This window comes from Aphis gossypii, unplaced genomic scaffold, assembly GCF_020184175.1.
Source record: "Aphis gossypii isolate Hap1 unplaced genomic scaffold, ASM2018417v2 Contig00521, whole genome shotgun sequence".
Classification (NCBI taxonomy): Eukaryota; Metazoa; Arthropoda; class Insecta; order Hemiptera; family Aphididae; genus Aphis; species Aphis gossypii.
In genome coordinates, this window is record NW_026083142.1 from 45,416 (window position 1) to 67,929 (window position 22,514).

General features: G+C 30.7%; 2 protein-coding genes and 1 pseudogene across 2 annotated transcripts; all 3 read left to right on the plus strand.

Moving 5' to 3' along the window:
• The first annotated feature begins 3,755 nt into the window (after positions 1–3,755).
• LOC126554497 (uncharacterized) lies at positions 3,756–5,123 on the plus strand. Its single transcript, XM_050209570.1, has one exon. The coding sequence runs from the start codon at positions 3,756–3,758 to the stop codon at positions 5,121–5,123; it is 1,368 nt and encodes a 455-aa protein (XP_050065527.1).
• A 538-nt stretch (positions 5,124–5,661) lies between these two features.
• Positions 5,662–6,583, plus strand: LOC126554498 (uncharacterized). Its single transcript, XM_050209571.1, has 2 exons — positions 5,662–5,733; positions 5,819–6,583. The coding sequence occupies exons 1-2, from the start codon at positions 5,662–5,664 to the stop codon at positions 6,581–6,583; spliced, it is 837 nt and encodes a 278-aa protein (XP_050065528.1).
• A 1,861-nt stretch (positions 6,584–8,444) lies between these two features.
• On the plus strand, positions 8,445–22,041 carry LOC126554501 (uncharacterized; annotated as a pseudogene).
• Positions 22,042–22,514: the final 473 nt, after the last annotated feature.

Below are 22,514 nucleotides of genomic sequence, written 5' to 3' on the forward strand. Positions count from 1 at the left end.
AAAAACTCATCCTTGTCATACCGATTTACCTAATGACCCCAGAACATTATTAAACACTCCTCGATCAATGCGAATTAAAGAAATAAATTTTGGACATTATTGGTATTACGGCCTTAAAAAAGGAATTGTTAACATTTTAAATAACTTGGAACAATATCAGAATAATAAAATTGAACTTATGATTGGTATAGACGGTCTTCCAATTAGTAAGTCATCTGGTAGTCAATTATGGCCAATTTTAGGAAAAATTTTAGATTTTAACAAAGTATTTATTATTGATATATATATCATGGTTGTTCGAAAAAACCTGAATTTGCTCCTGAGTTTTTAGAGGATTTTGTTAATGAGTCTAAAGATCTAATTGAAAATGGCTTGGAAAATAATGGTAAAATATATAAGTGCTGTATTAAATTTATTTGTTCAGATGCTCCTGCGAAATCATTTGTTTTGGGTGTTAAAGGACACACGGATTACTCGAGTTGTACCAAATGTTGGGATGTAGGTAAATATATTAAAACAAGAATTTGTTTTTCTGATATTCCAAGTAGAAAGCGAACAGATGAAGAGTTTATCTGTAAATCTGATAAAGAATATCATTTGAGAACTAGTATATTAGAACAAATACCTCAACTTGGGCTTGTTACTAATGTTCCATTAGATTTGTTCGGTACGAGTCGCTTTATCACAGGTAAAGCTAATAATTATTGTTCGTGGTTGAGACCGGTCGGGTTATGTATATTTTTATCTAATAAAGGCGACAATCACCGACGGTCTTTAACCAGCCGTTAGTCAGTCGCAAATAAAACTCGTACCAAAACGCACCGCACTCCGAAAAGACAAAAAACAAACGAAAATAAATGATAAATTTAATTATTAAAAATACACCGTTGTATTCACCTTAACATTTGGTCCTTCACCCGTGATCTGTGTATCAGTAAAAAGGAGAAAATTCTCAACACATAAAGGTGCGGAATTGATGGTGTCGAAAAGTACCACGAGGTATCGTTGCGTTTAACCTCAAAAAATATATCGATAAATCGTTAAAAAAAAAAAATATTCAAGTTTTCGCGAAGTATAAAAAATTCGGAGTAAAAAATAAATCGAAAGTGCGGCGAGTGCAAATACAGTATACGGCAGACCACTAACAGGCACGTGTCGTATAGATCCAGTGAAGGCTAACAGTCATCTACGCGAAGTGTAAGATAAGGGCGTTATTAATATTATCCTATTATCTTATTAAAGTTCATCATAGTCTCTACCCGAACTCCAATATAGTAGCTACTGTTTACTACGTAGTACGTACTCTCGATAGTCACCACATTTGTAGAGCCGTATATCTCATAACACCGAAATGGGGGAAGTGGATAATCTGAACTTAAAAAGAGGCAATTAAAAGCGTCAATAACACGCTTTTGGAATATTTTACAAACCTCAAAGGTTGATCCAGTCGAGATAAAAGCTCGACGAGAAAAAATCGAAGAGGTTTGGACAGAGTACGAACAGGTTCAATCACTAATAGAGATGCAGCGAGGAGTAGACATGGATGCGCAAAACGAGTATAGGACGATATTTGAGGATCTGTACTTTAAGTGTGTAGCGACAGCGGAAAAAATAATTACGCCAACGGACAGCGTGGTGGAGAGTATAAAGGAAAACAGTGAAACAGGGCACGAAAAGAAAGTAATGCTAGCGGTTAAATTAGCGGCGTTAAATGTACCTACATTTAGCGGAAATTATTATGAATGGACGTCATTCTTTGATATATTTTCGGCATTAATTGACGAAAATAATGCGCTAAGTTCAACAGAAAAATTTTTCTATTTGCAAGCGTCACTGTCCGGCGAAGCATTAACTTCAATACAATGTTTAGAGACGACGGCAAATAATTATACGATGGCGTGGAAATCGCTGGTTGAGCGCTATAATAATAAACGGGTATTAGTACAGGCACACGTAAAGGCAATATACGACCTTGAAGTAATGATAAACGAATCAGCGGCAAAATTAAGGCAATTTACGGACAAAGTATGTGGACACATGCGTGCGTTAGAGGCACTAGGCGAACGACCGACAGATTGGGGCCCGTTACTAATACATTTAATCGCGATAAAACTTGATAAAACCACATTGAGAGATTGGGAATCAAAATCGTCGCATGATAAGGTTCCGGCCGTTTCAGAATTAATTAAATTTTTGGAATCGAAATTCAAAGTATTAGAAGCGATAGGGGTCGCAAAAAACATATGTGTTCGAGCGCCAACGGAGCCAAATGCAAAAAAACGGCAGGAAAAAGGAAGTACGTCGCAATTATACGTGTCTACGTCGACATTGAAATGTTATGTGTGTGGACTAATGCATACGATTTATAAGTGTCCTACATTTTGCGGTTTAAATATAGCGGATAGAATAAAAAGAGTGACAGATCTGAATTTATGTAAAGTCTGCCTACGTAAACACGAAGGTAAAAAATGTAACGCACGGTTTTGTTTCAAATGTGCAAAGCCGCACAATACGTTGTTGCACTTAGCCGTATCCGAAAATAAATCGACTGCAAACGAAGGAAAGCAAGGTCAAACGGCAAGTTCGACTATGGCTGTAGCGAACGAGAATAGTGAAGAGTCAAAGTCGTCCATAAGTGCGTACGCGTCGGTTGTAGCGGACGATCGTATTTTATTAGCAACTGCGATAATATTATTGCACGACGATACAGGTAATTTAGTACCCGGGAGGGTACTACTAGACTCGGGGTCGCAGAGTAATTTAATTACTGAACAGATGGTTCAAATTTTACGATTGAAGAAAAGGCGAGTTCATCATAATTTATCGGGAATCGGAGATAGCGCGCAGACGGTGTCGTCGATAGTGAATACTACAATCAGGTCAAATTATAGCGAGTTCACACTATCAACGTCGTTTCTGGTAGTAAAACGAATAACAACAAATATACCATCGAAATTGTATAAAGGAAATTACACGGTTCCTAATGGTATAAATTTAGCGGATCCAGCATTTTTAAAACCACAAAAAATAGATTTATTAATTGGGGCAAATCACTTTTTCGATTTAATGCAATCTGGACGGCTTAAACCAATAACAAACGGACCGGTGTTCCAAGAGACGTTCCTAGGATGGGTGGTGTCAGGTCCGATAGGGTTTCCAGAAAAATCCGAATATGAACACTCGTCTAGTGCGGTATGTTTATCGGTCAGTGAGACAACGGACGGACTTAGAAAAATTAATCGCGACATTCTGGCGGCTCGAGGAGTATGAAGCAAAGAAAATATATACTTTAGAAGAAAAAGCGTGCAAAAATGATTTTGACAAAAATGTTAAACGGGACGGCGATGGCAGGTTTATCGTGCATTTGCCGTTTAAAAAAGACAAAACTAAACTAGGAAATTCATACGATATAGTGATGCGTCGACTATTATCACTCGAGAGGCGTTTCCAGAAAGACCCGAAATTAAAGACGGAATATTGTAATTTTATGTCCGATTATGAAAAGCTGGGACATATGGAACTTATCAACGATGATCATAACGGCAGTATCGAGGAGTCATATTATATACCACATCACGCATGAAAATAGTTCGACTACAAAATTACGCGTAGTGTTTGACGCGTCGTGTAGAACTGATAAGGGCGTCAGCCTTAATGACGTTTTAATGAAGGGGCCTATGATTCAAGATGAGTTGTTGTACATCTTAGTACGTTTCCGGACGTATAATTACGTATTATCAGCCGATATTGAAAAGATGTATCGGCAGATTTTAGTTACCGAAAAGCATCGAAGTTACCAACGTGTGTTATGGCGAGCAGATACAACGCAACCGATACGAAGCTACCGGCTTAATACGTTAACGTACGGCACGGTGCCCGCTTCATATTTGGCAACAGCGTGTTTGGAAAAATTGGCGGAGACTGAATACGAAAATTATCCCGATGCGTGTTTGTCAATTACAAGGAATTTTTATATGGACGATTATCTCGGTGGCGCCATGTGTAAACCGGAAGCCATAAAATTGCGAGATAATGTTAATGCAATTATGAAGAGCGCGGGTTTGGTATTGCGCAAGTGGATGTTCAACGATAAAGAATTAATTAACGACGTCCAGTGCAATAGCGGCGGCGTGCGGACTATGGGCAATAATGGATCAACCAAAATACTAGGCCTAAATTGGAATTCGGATAATGACGTGTTATTATACACCGTGCGCCAAATAGAAAATAACATTACAAAAACGACAAAACGAAAGATACTGTCCGAAATTGCGGCCATATTCGACCCGTTAGGATTGCTTGGTCCGGTTATAGTAAATGCCAAATTAATAATGCAAAGTCTGTGGCAAGTAAAGGCTGGTTGGGATGAGCCGCTACCGGAAGATATTCAAAACGAATGGCGTAAATGTCGAGACGGTTTACCTCAATTAAACGAAATATCAATACCACGAAAAATAATTGGTGGAGGTATAAATATAGAATTTCAAATACATGGTTTTGCGGATGCGTCTCTAAAGGCATATGTCGCCTGTTTATATTTACGCAGTACCAATGTGACTGGAAATAGTGTTGTTAATTTAATTTGCGCAAAATCGAAAGTAGCGCCGTTGAAAGTTGTATCTCTACCACGGTTAGAGTTGTGTGCCACACTATTGTTAGCTCGGCTAGCGAGCCGCGTAATTCCAAAATTAAATTTACCTATAGGTCGGAGCCAATTCTGGAGCGACTCAAATGTAGTTATTGCGTGGATATCGTCGCCATCAACCCTATGGAGAACGTTTGTATTCCATAGAGTGGAGGAGATACAAGAGTTGACATTATTTAGTGAATGGGCACACGTAGGTACACAAGATAATCCGGCTGACCTTATATCACACGGATGTGAGGCAAAAGATATAGGGAAAGACACGTTGTGGTGGCATGGTCCTAAATGGCTAAGCGAAGTCAGCACAGCATGGCCAAATACCGGATCGGGAACGTATAATGCTACAGATACGGATATACCTGAAGCAAAAGATAACGCCGTAACTACAAAAACGCGCAGTATAGTTTGTACAATGAAAGATGATTATTATATGATTATTATTCAGTGTTATCAATATTATCAAAGCGATCTTCATTAAGTAAAATCATACGTATTACGGCGTATTGTTTACGGTGGAAAAGAAAAGAAAAAATGATTTTTGGTCCGTTGCGAGCTTTTGAAATAGAACACGCAAATCTCGTATTAATAAAAATAGTACAGAAAGAACATTTCGAAAAAGAGATAAAGGCTTTAAGGGGAGGTATTCAAGTAGCCACGAACAGTAAATTATTTAGATTACGACCCTATTATGATGATGAAGAAATTCTCCTCGTAGGTGGTAGATTAAAAAATGCAATAACCTTGAACGTGTATCAGCGAAACCCGATAGTTCTACCTAGTGATAGCGCGTACACCCGATTGCTATTTCGCAGTGAACACGTAAAACTGTTGCATAGTGGACCCCAAGCGCTCGTAGCGTCGATCCGACAACGGTATTGGCCGTTGAACGCGCGTAATATCGCTCGTAATACCGTGCATAAATGTGTTACGTGTTTTAAATTAAAACCGGTTATCGTGCAGCCGATTATGGGCGATTTACCGCGCGACAGAGTGACGCCGAGTCGACCGTTTTCACGATGCGGTATCGACTTCGTTGGGCCGATAATGGTAAAAAGCAGCTTGCGAAGAAAATCAGCATGTACAAAGGGGTACATCGGAATATTTGTTTGTTTCGCGACAAAGGCTGTCCATATAGAATTGGTTAGTGACTTGACGACAAAAACATTTTTATAGGCGTTAAACAGGTTTTTTGATCGTCGAGGTCGAAGTTCAGTCATATATTCTGATAACGCCACTAATTTTGTTGGAGCGCAAAGGCAACTCAAAGAAATATTTCAATTATTTCAATCCACGGATCACCAAAACAAAATTATGACAGTTCTCGCGGATAAGGGCGTCGAATGGAAGTGCATACCGCCACGTTCACCGCATTTCGGAGGGTTGTGGGAGGCGGCTGTAAAATCTATGAAGAATTTACTATATAAAGTGTTAGGCGAGGCTAGGCTTACATATGAAGAAATGAGTACGGTACTGACCCGGGTAGAGGCTTGTTTAAATTCCCGTCCAATAACGCCAATGTCCTCTGATCCAGTCGATCTTTCTTTTTTAACGCCCGGGCATTTTTTAATTGGGGACGCCATAAATGCTATACCAGAGCCCGACGAAACAACCACACCTGATAACCGGTTGGACAGGTGGCGAAGAGTTACTAAATATTCTCAAACGCTGTGGAATCGCTGGAGTACCGAATACCTTAATCAGCTTCAAGTAAGGGTTAAATGGGCAGGTACTAAAGGCCCGTCGATAAAAATCGGAACCGTGGTAATAATTCGAGACAGCAATTTACCCCCCCTGCAGTGGCGTCTAGGACGGGTGGTCAAGCTAGAATCTGGCACTGATGGCGTGGTTCGGGCGGCGTCTGTTCAAACCAACAGTGGTGTATGGAAAAGGGCTGTGCGGTTACTTTGTCCTCTGCCATTTGAAGGGAACACGAGTTAATCAATACCACACGGAGCCAGTAGTAATTGATATTAAATTTGTATTGTTTTCTTATTATTATATTTTTTTTTTGTCAAAGAGGCAGTTATGTCTATTGAGTTATTTATATACGATTTATTGGTATTGTTAAAATTATTAATTAGTGTAAATATGTTATATTCGATATCAATTTAATTAATGTATTATTTGTTATTTCATTGTAAATTTGGATTGAAAATTAATGTTTCAAGGCGGGCGGCTGTGTTCGGTACGAGTCGCTTTATCACAGGTAAAGCTAATAATTATTGTTCGTGGTTGAGACCGGTCGGGTTATGTATATTTTTATCTAATAAAGGCGACAATCACCGACGGTCTTTAACCAGCCGTTAGTCAGTAGCAAATAAAACTCGTACCGAAACGCACCGCACTCCGAAAAGACAAAAAACAAACGAAAATAAATGATAAATTTAATTATTAAAAATACACCGTTGTATTCACCTTAACAAGATTATTTACATTTATTATTACTAGGAAATATGAAAAAACTTATTATTTTATGGTGTTGTGATGAGTTAAAAGTTCGTCTTCCATTTAGTAAAATAAAAAAAGTGTCAGATTTTATAGAAAAAACAATTAGACCATATTGCCCATTTGAATTTCAAAGAAAACCAAGAGGTATATGGCATTATCGCCAATGGAAAGGGACGGAATTTCGTCAATTATTATTGTATATTGGACCAGCTGTATTTAAAAATATTTTATCTCCAGAAGTATATAACAATTTTCTTACCCTACATTTTGCTATATCAATTTTAATTTCTAAAAAATTATGTTCTTATGAATGCCATTTAGTTTATTCACAAAAGTTATTACAACATTTTGTTTCTACTTTTAAAGTAATTTATGGTGAACATCATGTTTCCCATAATATACATGGCCTATTACATATCGTAGATGATGTTAGAAATTTTGGATGCTTAGATACATTTAGCACATTTGCATTTGAAAATTACATGCAAAAATTAAAATCACTGTTCAAAAAATATGATAAACCACTTCAACAAATTGGACGACGTCTTCAAAAAATAGAGACTAACTGTGGAACTGATTTACATAATAATTTAAATAAGAAACAGTCATATATGTTGAATGTTCATACAAATGGACCATTATTAGAAGGATGTGTAGACCCTCAATATTCAATATTTAAACTTAATGGTTTGAAATTAGTAATTCAAAATAAGGCTAATAATTGTTGTGGCTTAAACAGTAGAGAAATTATTCTTATGGAAAATATTTGTTACAACACAAAGTACAAAGACTACGTTGTGATTGGAAAAAAGTTTTTAGAGAAAAGAGCTCTGTATACCCTACCATGTTCATCAACTCATATTGGTATTTACGAGGTATCAAAATTATCACATAGATCCAATATGTGGTTATTAAAATATGTTAATCTAAAATATTTTTGTATTCCAATGCTCAGTAATTATAACAGTTTTGCAGTTTTCCCTCTTTTACATGTAGATCAAGATGAAAGACCACAACTTTAGCTATTAAACAATAAAACGTAAAATTAAAATACAAACACATTTCAATTGATAAAAGTAACACATCAATATAACTGTAAATAGTGTATATAGGTACCTAGCTAATAGTGTATATAATATTAAAAAATTAATTTGCTCATTTATTTGTATATTTTAATAATAAACATTAATATCATATTATCATCAATATATATTTTAATGTTAACAGAAAATATGTTGTGGTGGAATTTAAAGATGGTGTACAACTTGTTCCAAAGAATTGGATATTATTCAGCAAGTCCCTATCTTATTTTCCAAATCGTACAGAAATTAACTCAAAAACATATGATAAAATGATTTTCAACAGTGTGCCGTATAAATCTAATTGGAATACATTTAAAATAGTTAAAATTTGGGCTTCATCAGGTACTATATCTATATTTTAAAACTATAAAAAAATTAATATATTTTTTTAAACGTATTACTTGTCAAGATGATTTTATTCGAGCCAAGCAAAAATTAAAGCTTGCTATAGAGTTATCGGAAACTGAAGATATAAATTCAGAATATGATGAAAAATTATCTAAAAACAAAAGAAGAATATTGGCTTCAAAAAGAGCTAAACATAGAAGAATTTCTCCTGTAAAAAACGTTAAACAAACAACTCCAAAAGAAACAACTAGGTATTTCTCATTCATTATCAAATTACCTGTTACATCCATTTTCAAAATCACTTATAGGTAATATAATTTAATATGTTTGTAATGACTAAAGACTGTTGGCTTTTACAACTTAATATGTACTGACTACTGAAAACTAAACATCTAAATTGTAGGTTATAACTAAATTGTTATGTATTAATGTATACTTTAGATGATACTCAATTTGTTCAGCATGACAAAGATATTGCAGTCCCAGATTGGCCAATGTTGGTTAGCCCCAATTATAAGACTTCTTCAGATAAAAAATCTTACAGTTCATTGCCATTATCAAAAAGTACGTTTTTACTTATAGTAATTATAAATATTTACAATATTTAGGTAATTCATATGCTGCACTTAATCATTGATTAAACAACATAAAATGGATATCCATAATATGTGTTTTTCTTAAAATTAACTTCATTAAAATGTTATTTTCCTAAATTTATGCATGTGTACAAAATGAGGACACTGAAACAGCCGATTTTCAAAGATTAGTTGTACCAGGGGTACGACACTCTGTGTATTGGCAAAATCGGGTGACTGTGGCCTTGAGCACGGTCTCTAGGGGGGCGTGGCATACGTTATCAATTAAATATATCATATCACTACAGAACATCATATCAACATTACCGCTGAACATTGATTACCACAAAACGATATATTATTTTGTTATTTGTACAATACTCACTAATTTTACCAAGTTTGAATGTTTTTTAGCACTAAAATGTAAAATAAATTATTTAATCAGGGCCGGAGTTAGGGGGAGGCAAAACGTGGCATTTGTCCTGGGCCTAGCGCTTAAATATATTTTGTATAGAAATCTTGCAATAAAATAAAACAAGAATATAAGTAATATTATATTAAATATGTATAATATTTTGAAAAGCAACGTAGTGCGGTAAAATTACAAAACCTTTGTGTACCTTAATATATATTTTGGAAGTTGTCTGTTTACTCGTATAATATGTAAGTTAACATGTGTAATACGTTTAAAAGTAATCATTAAACAGTTGAAAATTGATATTCGCTATTTTGCTAAAGTAATTTTTATTACCAATGAACATCATAGATGTAACTAGGGTCAACATTTTTGAAGAGCTTAACTCTTTAATATGTTAAATTTAATTAAAAAATTGTTTTATTTGGGACATGTATTTTTGATAATTTTTCGTTTTTAATTACACCTATAGTCTATAAATTATAGACAACTATAGTTATTGCCTAATTGGTTAAATTAATTAAATACGTTTTGTACTGGCCCTTGCAAAAGGTAGCGCCGGCCCTGTATTTAATTTTAATATTAATTAATAACTCTAATGAAAAAAAATATTAAAATACTTTATTTAATGGCTTATGTAATAACAGGTTATTGAATTTGGAATAGAATACTAGGTTTAAAGAACAAACACATTATAAATTTAGTGAGAATAAATTTTATTTAGTCAATGAAAATAGAAACAAAAAAGTAAAATAAAAATAAAAAATAATATATTACATTAGGAGGGCACTACACCCACATCCGTTTGTAAAACAGAGAACACATGTGGGTGTAGCACCTTCTTAAAATTTAATCATTAGAATAAAAAAATGATTGTTTTATCCTGAAAAGGACTGTTTATTCTTAAAAATGACTATTTAATCCTGAAAAGGACTGTTTAATCCTGAAAAGGACTGTTTAGTTTAGTTTACTGAAACAAAACATCAAAGAAAATAACAAATTTCTGTAGGATAATGTATTAAGGTACATTATTATACTACAAAAATTATTAGTTTATTACCTATATGGCTATATTATATTAATTAATATCAATAGCTGTTTTTTTTTAAAATTTCATATTTATAAGTTAGAAAGTATTTGTACTTTTCTGTTCCGTATACCTGTACGTGATGCTAGACTTTCTTTGTTGGTTCTATTTAAAGTGTGATAAATTCGAAATCGTATAAAAAGATTAATCAAAAAAGTTTTAGGAAAATCTTTACATGGGTGATCTAAAAATGTTGCATTTAACATTAAATCTCGTAAAGTTTTACCTACATTAGGCTGAGGAGCTAATTGAATGAAGTTATTGTTAAAAATATTATCAACACAAAAAATATATTCATAAAAACTGGAATTTGGCACTATCAAATTATAAAATAATGAAGAATTATTACTTTGCTCGTATGATTTAAAATGAGCATAAAAATTATTACTAGACAAACTACTATTATTTTGTGCATAATCTAAACATATTTGGCATTGGTGAATTTTTAAGCATTGTTTAATCAAGTAACCACAAATATATGTCAGAGCATTTTGTTCAGGCAAATTTACATCTTTATAGTTATTTATGTCTTCAATAGCTAAAGGAATTTTGATTGGATTTCTTTCAGGAAAAAGGATTTTAATTTCTTCAATAGGAATTTCTTCAAGAGAGACAAGAATATCATCTAAATCCTTAACACAATTAGCACCCTCTGAATACTCAAAATAATTCATAACGAAAAGTTTTTTGAAAGTACGCTTGAACTGTATACATGTAGGGTTAATACAATTTCCATTTTGAATTCTAGTAGAACCAAAAAAATTTTCTAAACGGTCTTGATTCAGTCTATATGTGCAGATTTCAAGATTAGATTTATCTTGATTGTCATTTGATAAATTAGAATAAAGACGAATAAGTCCAGCTATTGATATTAACCAAGAATTAATAAATTTGATATTATATTGTCTATTTATGGAGACCCATTAATTTTTTAAAACATCAAATTTTTGAACTTCTAAATTTTTAAAATAATTAGACATACGATTTAAAAATGTTATTTGGTCTACAGAGTTTGTAAATGGAAGACAAAACTGTTTGGATCCATTTTTTTTATCGTCAGAAATTTGACCAGAATTTGGACGAGAATTAAAAATGTCAAAAAGTTTGTCCATTGAGTCAATAAATTCAATAGTATCGAAGGCGCTACGATTTAACTTGTCACAAGTAACTAGAGTAGTCATCCCTGCCACAACTGTATGACTAAAAATATGAGCCGCATATTTAACACGCATTTTTTGAAAACTGTTAGGGTTTATGTGTATATCAGTTAATTTAGGCGCCAATCGATGTACTTGAGATTTATCTATATCATAAAATTGTTTCAGATAAATTTTTTCTGCTATTTTATTCTCTGATTTGAACCGATAATTAAAAAAGTTATTTCTTGTTGCCTTTAATAGATGGGGTGGATCAAACATAAAAACAATTTCTTTACCACTAACATTAAAGTAAGGGGTTTCTGGAGTAATGTGTCGGCTATCCACAAAGTTCTTAAAATTTGATCCTAAATCTGAAATCATGACTCTTACATCTAAGGACATACTATGTAATTTATGAATACAACTGAAAATTATGCCAAGTAAATCAGCTCCTGTGCAAGAGGTTGCTACAAAAAAATACCCAATAGGTTGTTTCCATGAATCATTTAATCCATGAATCATAATAACCATAACTGACTTCGCTAGTTCACTGCTTTTAAATGAATTAGTATTGTGAAAACCTATGATTTCATCCTTTTTAATATCATAGTAAAGAGAAGATTTAACAGACATCTCATCTACACATAAGACACATTGTTTAGACCTAGGTTGCATGGATTTTACTTTAATTGCTAAAACTTTAAACAAAAATTCATTAAGACCAGGATTTATTTCCCAGTTTTGAGTAGTTCTCTGTAAAGTTCTAGGTGAAGGCAAATTCATTGATCTTTGAAGAAATCTATACACTTTAGGGCCTAAAAAATGTATCATTAGTGCAAATTGTTTTGTCTCGTAAGAATATCTACGACCTTTGGAATGGTGTAGAGTCAGTTTGGATTGAACTTTAACAAAATTTGAAAACCCTTTATTAAGGAATTTATCACACATTAATTGAAAATGTTCTAACGAAGTCATAGTTTTTTGGTTATCAGCATGGTTTTTTTTTAAAATATTAAATTTTAGTTGAAGTTCATTATACTTATTTTTTTGGTGACTTAACATTTTTTGGAGCTTCTCTTTCCTTGGAGTACGACTGGAAAGGCCTTGCGTAGTCTGACAAGAAGAACTGGTTGTTGATGCTGTAGGCGATATAGAACTGTAAGAATCAACTAAACTTCTTGCAACTGAATTTGACCTAGGGGTTGAGGTTGATTGGATCTGTGACCAATCAATTGGTGAACAATGCTCTGCAACTTCCACCTGAGGACAAACTAGTTCCGAGTTGATAGATTCATCAGTGGTTTCCTGTTGCTCGTTCAAATATCCATTCCATTCAAATTTTGATGGAACTGCACCTGGAATCAGACGAGTCCCTACAAACTGTGACTCATCAAAATGTCTTGAACACAATTTGTAGTGCCGATAACAAATATCTGGGTCCACGTCAACCAAATCATTTCGTCGACATAAAACAGCCCACTGCTTGCATCTGTATTTAAAATGTTATATAATGATTTCAATTTTTAATGACAATGAATCAATAAAATTAAAGGTACTTACCTTTCAGCCGACATCGGAAAACGATGAAAGCTGATTTGGGATAATGGCCCATATTTGTTAGGGCATACCAGACACTTAATAACCATAATGAAAATTATTAATTACAACTTATAAGAAAAATTGAATAATAAATTAATAAGTATTAAGTAATAACTAATAACATATGAAAACGGCTGGTGCATACGGATTACGGATACCGGGATACAGATACAGGTGGTTAATGCCCATTGGCCATTGCGTTGTATCCGTTTTTAAAATTTCGTAACTAAGAGGGATACATGTTGCCAACATTCTATCAGATTACGGAAACGGTACAATTTTTAGAGTCCAATACTTCATACCGTAGGGAAACGTAAACCCGCACAGCTGATCGAGTGTCTATTCTATATTGTTCTGTGGTTGTACCTTAAGTATAAACCAAAATGAAAATTAACTATTAATATGTTAGAATCAAGTACCTACATAATATTAAATTTGTGAATATATTTTTTTTAAATGACCTTAATCTTTTTTATTTTTCCTCGCATGTTTTCTATTCTAATTTTTAAAATTTAATTTTTCACATTTTAAAATGTTAGAATTTTTTTTTTTTTTTTGGTAAAGGAATGTTTACCACTCCAGTGATCCATGTTTACTAAATGGCTTATTGATTTTAAAATAATGATATTTAAATGAGCATTCTTATTTTGAATGATTATTGAGAAAACATGTTTTTAAAATTAGCTGTTTCACAGCTTCATTCTGTAAATAATATTTTCTTACACATTTTAACAAAATAATTATATTTTTATATTTTTACAGCATTTAAAGGTCGCCATTAAAACCATCAATAGAAGGTGATAAAACGAATAATCATATGGCTAAAAGTATAATATTATTGATTTGATGTTTTTATAACTATTATTTAAGTTTTTTTATAATTCAAAATGTATATTTTAAATTTTCTAGGTGCTTCCAAATCTCCTATTAAGTCTAAAAAGATAGATATGGACAACATAAGTATTATTAATAGTCCTCAGCATAGTAAGTTTAGTGTACAAAGTTTCTATAATTTATTAAAATATTTAATTAATTATGAAGTTTCTAAAGATCATTATTATAACTTGTATGAATATTGTTTAATTGATGAACTAAAATATATTTTTAGGTTTTTCTAAATCTCCTGTTAAGTCTAAAAAGATAGATATGGACAGCATAAATATTAATAATAGTCCTCGGCATAGTAAATTAGTAAGTATAGTGTACAAAGTTTCTATAATTTATTAAAATATTTGATTAATTATCATTATTATTAACTAATTTGTATGAATATTGTATAATTGATGAACTTAAATATATTTTTAGGTGCTTCCAAATCTCCTTTTAAGTCACAAAAGATAGACATGGATAATATAAGTATTAATAGTCCTCTTCATAGTAAGTACATAATTTCTATAATTTAATTCATATATTAAAGTAATTTTTAAGTTTCTAAAGATCATTATTATTAAATAGATCAAATGCTGAGCATGCCACTGTCACCATTTCTAATTTCCTCTGACTTCAAAACGTCCACCATAAAAACTATTTCTATTAAAAAGAAGCTATTTTCATCTCAATCACCAGCTAAGCAGAAATCTAAAGGTAAATTGCTAAATGATTTATTATACCTATTGATAATTAATAATATTAAATAATACATATACTAATTTTGTGTTGTGTTAGATACATAGTTAATTGTTTATAAATTTGTTATTTTGTTTTTAATTAATTTGATATTACCTATAAATTTATGAAGTTTGTTAAAAAAATTTTCAGACAAACAACTAAGTTTACAATATACAGTAAATATTGTTACCGAGTTGAGCATAAAGATGAACAAAATGTTGTTAAACTTAAGTAGACAAGAAGAAATACTCAAAAATATCTTACAAAAAGTCAATTTTAATAATGAGAATGATGAAAATATTAATGATGATGATGCAATTTTGGAAGGTTTTCCCATAGACAGTATTGATTGTTTAAAAGATATTAATAATAAATTAGCAATTGATAAAATGTTTTGTAAGCAGTTGGTATGTATAAAATGTTATTGTTTATTAACAATATTCATTTTTTTGTTGCTATTTCTTAAATGTTTTACAATTTTTACAAACAATCTTGGAAGGCATATTTCCCTCACTGGAAAAGGGCCAATGAACAAAAAAGAAAAAGAACCACTTAAGGGGATTCAACATCAATATAAATATCAACCCAAAAGCGGGATAAAACTGTAGAAGTTAGAAAAGTCAGATTTTGATTCTGAAAAAAGTTTTGAAATTGTCAAGTTGTCTACTAGAGATCGATTGAGGCGATTTTTTATTAATACATTATTGGCCGAGTAATTAAATATTACAAATCGGTAATTTTAAACGTTGATAATTAATTAATTTTTAATCATTTAAAAAACTGTTCGATTATTCCCTAATAGACAGACCAACAAATTTGAATCTTTTTACAGATTTTAATTTCGATTATTCAAAGTTTCACAATTGTATACTGCTTATGAGCCTTTTGCGACGGGAATAATAATTAATTTATAAAAAACACCGCTTTCGTGGCGTTGCGGCCGACATTGAAACTACTATATATGCGACGCGTTTCGCGCTACTCCCCACCACTCTACACGTTACTTCACAAACACTAAACTAGTGTAGCGACGGCGGTATCGATAAGATAATTTTAGAATCATAATAATAATAACAATATTATCTACTGTGTCACCCGCAATAATTACAAGCTATAATTATTATAGACGTATTGTTGTAATTATATAATATAAATACTTACTAGTATTTCTGTCATTATTCATCGAGGTATGAAACTTGAATTTTCATTTGTCGACTGAATAGTGCATTTTGGTTTTTATTATAATTTATAATGGATAATTTAAACAACTGGAGAAAAGGTAAAAAAACAAAAGTGCTTTTATCTAGACGTAAAAAGCACCCAGGAAATATATCTGCGTTGATGAAAACGACAGATAAAGTAAGAAAATTAAACAAAAATTAAAGAATATTATTTTAGTTTAAATTTATTTTTAAATACTCTTATAACTTATAGAATAATGATTCCTCTTCTATTGATGCTCCAGCGATTAGTGAAAATGAAAAGTAAGCATAAACATTATTTATTTATTTATTAGATTGGTTCTGATTGTAGCGAAGGATATTTTTATTTTTATTAAGGTAAAATATTTATAATTAAGAAATACCGTAAAAAAACATTTTTTGTAAACAATAGCGATACCAATAACGGGTTAAATGTTATTTTTGGCCTGTCATCACCTTTTGAAGCTTCAGTTTTAAACTTCAATACCTTCTCTCGTAGGAAAGTAAATCTAGTCAGTAGATTGAGAGACAAAGTAAAATAAAATTTTGTTTTGGAGTATTAAAATTATAAAAACCTTTGTACTTTTCATTTAATACATATTTTTTATGGGAAGATATTCAAAAGTTATTTGCAAAATAAATGTGCCTACCTGTGTATTTTTAATGTTCTTTATATTATTTTATGAGCTTTTGAAGTTAGACATTCGATATATTCACCCACAAATTAATACATTTTTTACACCGATTTTTTATTTTGTTGTAATTTAATATAGAATAACCGCAGATAGGTATTTGAATTTTTCACTAAATTATTTTCTAGGAGTTTACACCATAACATTTTCAAAATATTTTGACTAACGTTGATCTATTATAAACTTAAAAAATGTTCGATTTACGATAGTTATTTTAAAATTAAAGTAGATCCACAAATTTTACGAAAATTTGCAAATTATTTTGAGTTAGAAATTCATAAATAGGTATGTTTCTTTTTGTATATACGATTCAAAACTTTAATACAAGGCTTGTCAATTATCATATAAATAGTTGGTTGTGTAAACAATATGTATACACAGTTGAATTGTTAAGGATAATTTAAATTCAAATTTGTACAAAATTAGATAATATATAATATAAACTACGAATAACGATAGTAGTAATATTGTTGATACTTTCATCGGGTTATATAGTATATTATATAATAATATTATACTTTTTTATTTAAAAATTTCGGTAGTCGAGATAACCCGGAAGTACCATTTTGTTGTAATTTGAAAATATTATTCGTGGCCCGTATAGATAGGTACTTGAAACTTTTAAAGTATATTGTTATATTGTATACATACAATAACTAGAAATGTTTTAAATTAATTTATTATATTTGTGTGAATAATATCTTATTATATTGATAATAATTTTTTTTTTATTATGGAAGTATTCCTTTTCAACCACATACGCACGGAAAAGTTACTTGTTCGTATTCTAATGAAGATGAAATATTGGCTTTACCACTTGACACTGTACCTCAACCTTCGCCTTTAAATATTTCTACATCTCCTTTAAAAGAAAATTTAAATACAGATGCAGATATACTTGGAAGAAGAATTGTCAACATATCGCATTTATTTAATGCAATTAAACTGATTGATAATCACAAACCTTTTGATTGTAGGTAGTTTTAAAGATATGAGAATTATTAAAGAAATTAAATATGGTTTTAAATCGACTTTTGTATTTAAATGTGATATGTGTAACACTATAAAAAAAATATCAACGGAAGATGAAAATTTAATGTCAATAAATACAGCAGCCGTAGCTGGAATTATAAATATTGGCTGCGGATTTAGTCATTTACAAGACATAACATGTGCGTTAGAAGTACCGACTATAAACTATGGAACATATAACAAAGAACATAGAACAGTATGTCAAGGTAATGAACTAGCAGCAATAAGAGCTATGGACGATGCTGCTAAGATTGAGGCTGAATTAGCAATACATGCTGGAGACGTCGATACAGATGGCACCCCTTTAGTAACAGTTGTAGCGGATGGAAGTTGGTGTAAGAGGTCTTACAAAACAATGTATAATTCTCCATCAGGAATGGTAAGATATTCATTATTGTCATATACATTCTATAATCTATTTAATTTTGTTTAGTATCAAATCACTATTTATACAATTATTTAAAAATAAATAAAAGTAGCAAGTTTGAAAATTGCCGTCCAAAACATTTTCTCCATTTTTTTTAAGCTTATTTAATATGATAAATAATATAATATATATATCAGTATAATAGTAATATGATGAAATAAGCAAATTTAAAGTTTATATTTAATTTAGTCATTTCATAAAACAAGCAAATCTGAATCATAAATAAATCATAAATCATTAGTTTAGTAAGTAATAAGTAAAGCCGGATTTATATTATCTTAAAAAACCTAAAATATGATACTAATATTCTCCAAAAAAAAACTTCAAATATTCTACAACTCAAAATTGAACAAATCATCCACATTTTTTACTCTCATGTCATAAGACTGCATAGACTCAGTAAAAATGTATTAAAACATATAAATCTGGTCTACTATAATAAGTTAAGTTTATATTATAAAATTTGTTTTTACTAAAAATGTTACCAGGTTTAAACTGATGAAAACATTTTTTTTAGGCTGCGCTGGATGGTTATCGTACGAAAAAAGTATTATATTTTGGAGTAAAAAATAAGTTTTGTTTGGTGTGTACGAGAGTTAAACCTAATGAAATACCTAAAAAACACGAATGTTTTAAAAATTGGAAGTCATCAGATGGGTCAGCTGGAATGGAAGCGTCAATAGTGGTAGAAGGTTTTAAACAGAGTGAATCGACATATGACATTAGATACCATGAACTAATAGCTGACGGCGACAGTAGTGTGTATAAGCAAATATTAAATGCACGACCTTATAAACACTTGACGGTTGAAAAAGTAGTGTGCAGAAACCATTTGCTAAGAAATTTGTGTAGAAAACTAAAAGATATGACTACTCAGAAGCATTCTGGAAAATTAGAACATAGACAATTACCTGGGAAAAATATTCTAAGAATTCGAAAAGGTATTGTTAAGGCAGTTCAATATCGTAAAAGTAATAACCACTCGCCAAGAATTTTACAAAATGATATTATAAATTCTGTAAATCATGTCTTTGGAGAACATAGTAAATGTGATTCTTATTTTTGCAGTAAACCTAAAGAATTCAACTATATTGAAAAAATGAAAGCCATAGATTTTGAATTTTATTCTAATGTGTTGAAACATTTACGGTTTTTAGCTAGACATAGTAACAGTTTACTTCAAAATGTTGACAGTAATGTAGTAGAATCGCTAAATGGAATCATAGCTAAGTTAATTGGTGGAAAGAGAATACATTTTGCAAAATCCCGTTCCTATCAAGGACGTTGTGCTGCTGCAACAGTTATTAAAAATACAAAACGTCCTATGTATACTTTGTATAAAACACTATTACATCGAAGTCCTGCTGTGAAGTGTCCATAAACTCGACTTGAAGTACAAAGACATACAAAACGAGCTTAGAGTTAATACATACAGAAAACGGATAAAATTTACAAAAGAATAGAATGACGAACAATCTTATGAACTCTTTTCTCAAAAACCGGATATGTCGGAGGAAGATTTCAATAATGAAAAAGAAAGAATTTTAAAATACCTAGAAGAAATGGCTACTAATCGAGAAGAAATAGAAAGAGAAACAGTTGAACAAAGTCAATCTAGAAAATGGTTGGAATTAAGAAGGTATTTATTGACAGCATCCAACTTTGGACAAGTAATATCGTCTAGGCCGGATACAGGTTGCGAAGGTATTTTAAAGAGCATGTTATATTCACCGGATCTTGACACTAGAGCGATGGAATATGGACGAGAACACGAACAGGACATGAAAAAAGAATTAGAATTGGCGTTAGGTGTTGAAATAATGGAGTGTGGTTTATTCATTGATTCCAATAATGTATTCCTTGGAGCAACTCCTGATGGATTAATTGGACATGATACTTTGGTAGAATTTAAATGTCCTTTTTCTGCAGCTGATATGGACCCAGAAGAAGCAATATTGAATAAAAAAATTACATTTTGGAAAAAAAATAAAAAAAATGAAATAACTGGGATTAATACTAATCATATGTATTACTATCAAGTACAAGGACAACTTCAAGTAACTGGAAGAAAATATGGAATCATTGCGTTTTGGACTAAAAAAGGCATACGATTTGAAAAAATTGAAAGGGACGACAATTTGTGGAGTACAAAAATATTTCCAAAATTAAAAAAATTTTATTTCAATTGTTTGCTACCTGAGTTAGTTGATCCTAGGCATCCTAGATCTATGCCAATTCGTAATTCCGATTATATTTTAGAAGCGAAACAAATGAAAATGAATAAAAAATAAGTTGCTCATTTAATTATTTTTACTTTAAATTAAATCTGATTTTAAGTTATTACAATTAACAATATTTTTATTTTATTTTATATACCTATCTACTTTTATTCAAAAATATAATCCTTATTAAATAATATTAGTTAACATAGATGCAGTTGTATTAGGTTGGTATATTTATGTATGTTAAATTTCTATATATTATGTAGGTATTAGAATCATTATTAATTTTATACTTACATTAAATATTTTTAAATATAATTACATCAAATACTTTCACACCTTTTATTATATTGTCTTATTTTAATAAAAAGTATATTACATGCTACATAATAAGTATTTTCGTTTTTATGTGGTTGACGTGGTAAAGTTTTGAAACAAACATTATAATTATTTTAAATTTAAAAGACTTGTATTTTTTTTTTTAATAATTATATAATAATATAATATACCCAACTGTGGTAAATCACACGTAATTGATTGGTCACAATAGTATCGTCAAGTTAACATACGTAAAAAATATTTAATATTTCATTTATTTTTCATTCAAATATTGGGTTTACATGTACCTATAAATTAATAAACTATTATATTAATAATAGGTGTAGAGTATAGACCTATTAACACCCCATAGGTGTAGTTGGGAAAAGGCGAAGTTAAAGAAGAAATAATTGGTTGGTAGTAATTTATGAAAAATAGATCATCGTTTCATAATACATATTATAATGGGTATTTGTAATAATTATATAATTTATAAGATAGTTAGCTTCCATATTTTTACGCGTAATTAATACCGTAATATTATTTAGGCATTTTACATGATACATTGAAAACGTAAGTATGTAGTAGTATAGTAGTATATATAGTCATGCGTATGGAGAATGCGTGTAATGTAAAAGTAATAATAACGACGACACGGTCGCCGTTTATAGAATGACGCACCGCTCCAGAAATTATTAACAGCTGCTTGCCGTTAACAGTGCCAGCGATTTTGTTTTAAGAGTGGGGGCTGTCGAATTGCAAACAACGCCATCTCTGGAGCGTTATTTCCGTTTAAACATCGATGTTGAATCCCCTTAAGAGCTCTATGATATTTAAAGTTATAACAGGTTAGATAAATATTTGAAGTAAAAATATTTTTAATTATTAATTAAGCGTGATCATCTTGATCTGAAAAAATATTATATTGTATCATAATAAATAATTATTTTTTTTGTATTGTATATTGTTTAAGGAGTCAAAGATAGTTATGTCTCATCTATAAATAAATCAGTTTCTGGATGGCTAAAACATTCTAAAGAGCGCTATCAAAGGGATGTTCATAATAATAACCATGTTAATACATAATTATATAACCCTTCAGTTTTATCTTATATGCCATATTATATTCACTTTATAATTAATATTAATATGAGTACATTATTATTTTATTTTTATTTTTTAATTTTTATTGCATAAAAAGAATTATGTCCGATTTTAATAAAAATGTTATTATAATATTTATTTTAATAAAATGCAATCCATTTTATATTTATATTATTATTAAAATAAATATATGTAATATTATTTTTTTTTTACTATTTAATATATATATTATTATGTAATATTTCATTAAATGTTAAAATATTTTATTATAACAATGCTTAATGATACATTATAGTATTTTTCACGTATTAATTAATTCTTTTGTTTAAAATAATATACATATTTAGTTATTTGAATATTTAATATATATAATTTGTGTGTGTATACATAAGAGAAAACCTAGAAAAAGTGAGTTAGACGCTGGAGAGCCGTCTTTTAAGAAAAATGACTCTTGGAGGTAGTGAAGGATGTGTGAAATCTGTATAGGGAATGATGAAAGAATTAATTATTATTTATAAGATGTGTGGTGGGATGATGTCCATAATATTATGTTCAAATACTATTAGTAGCT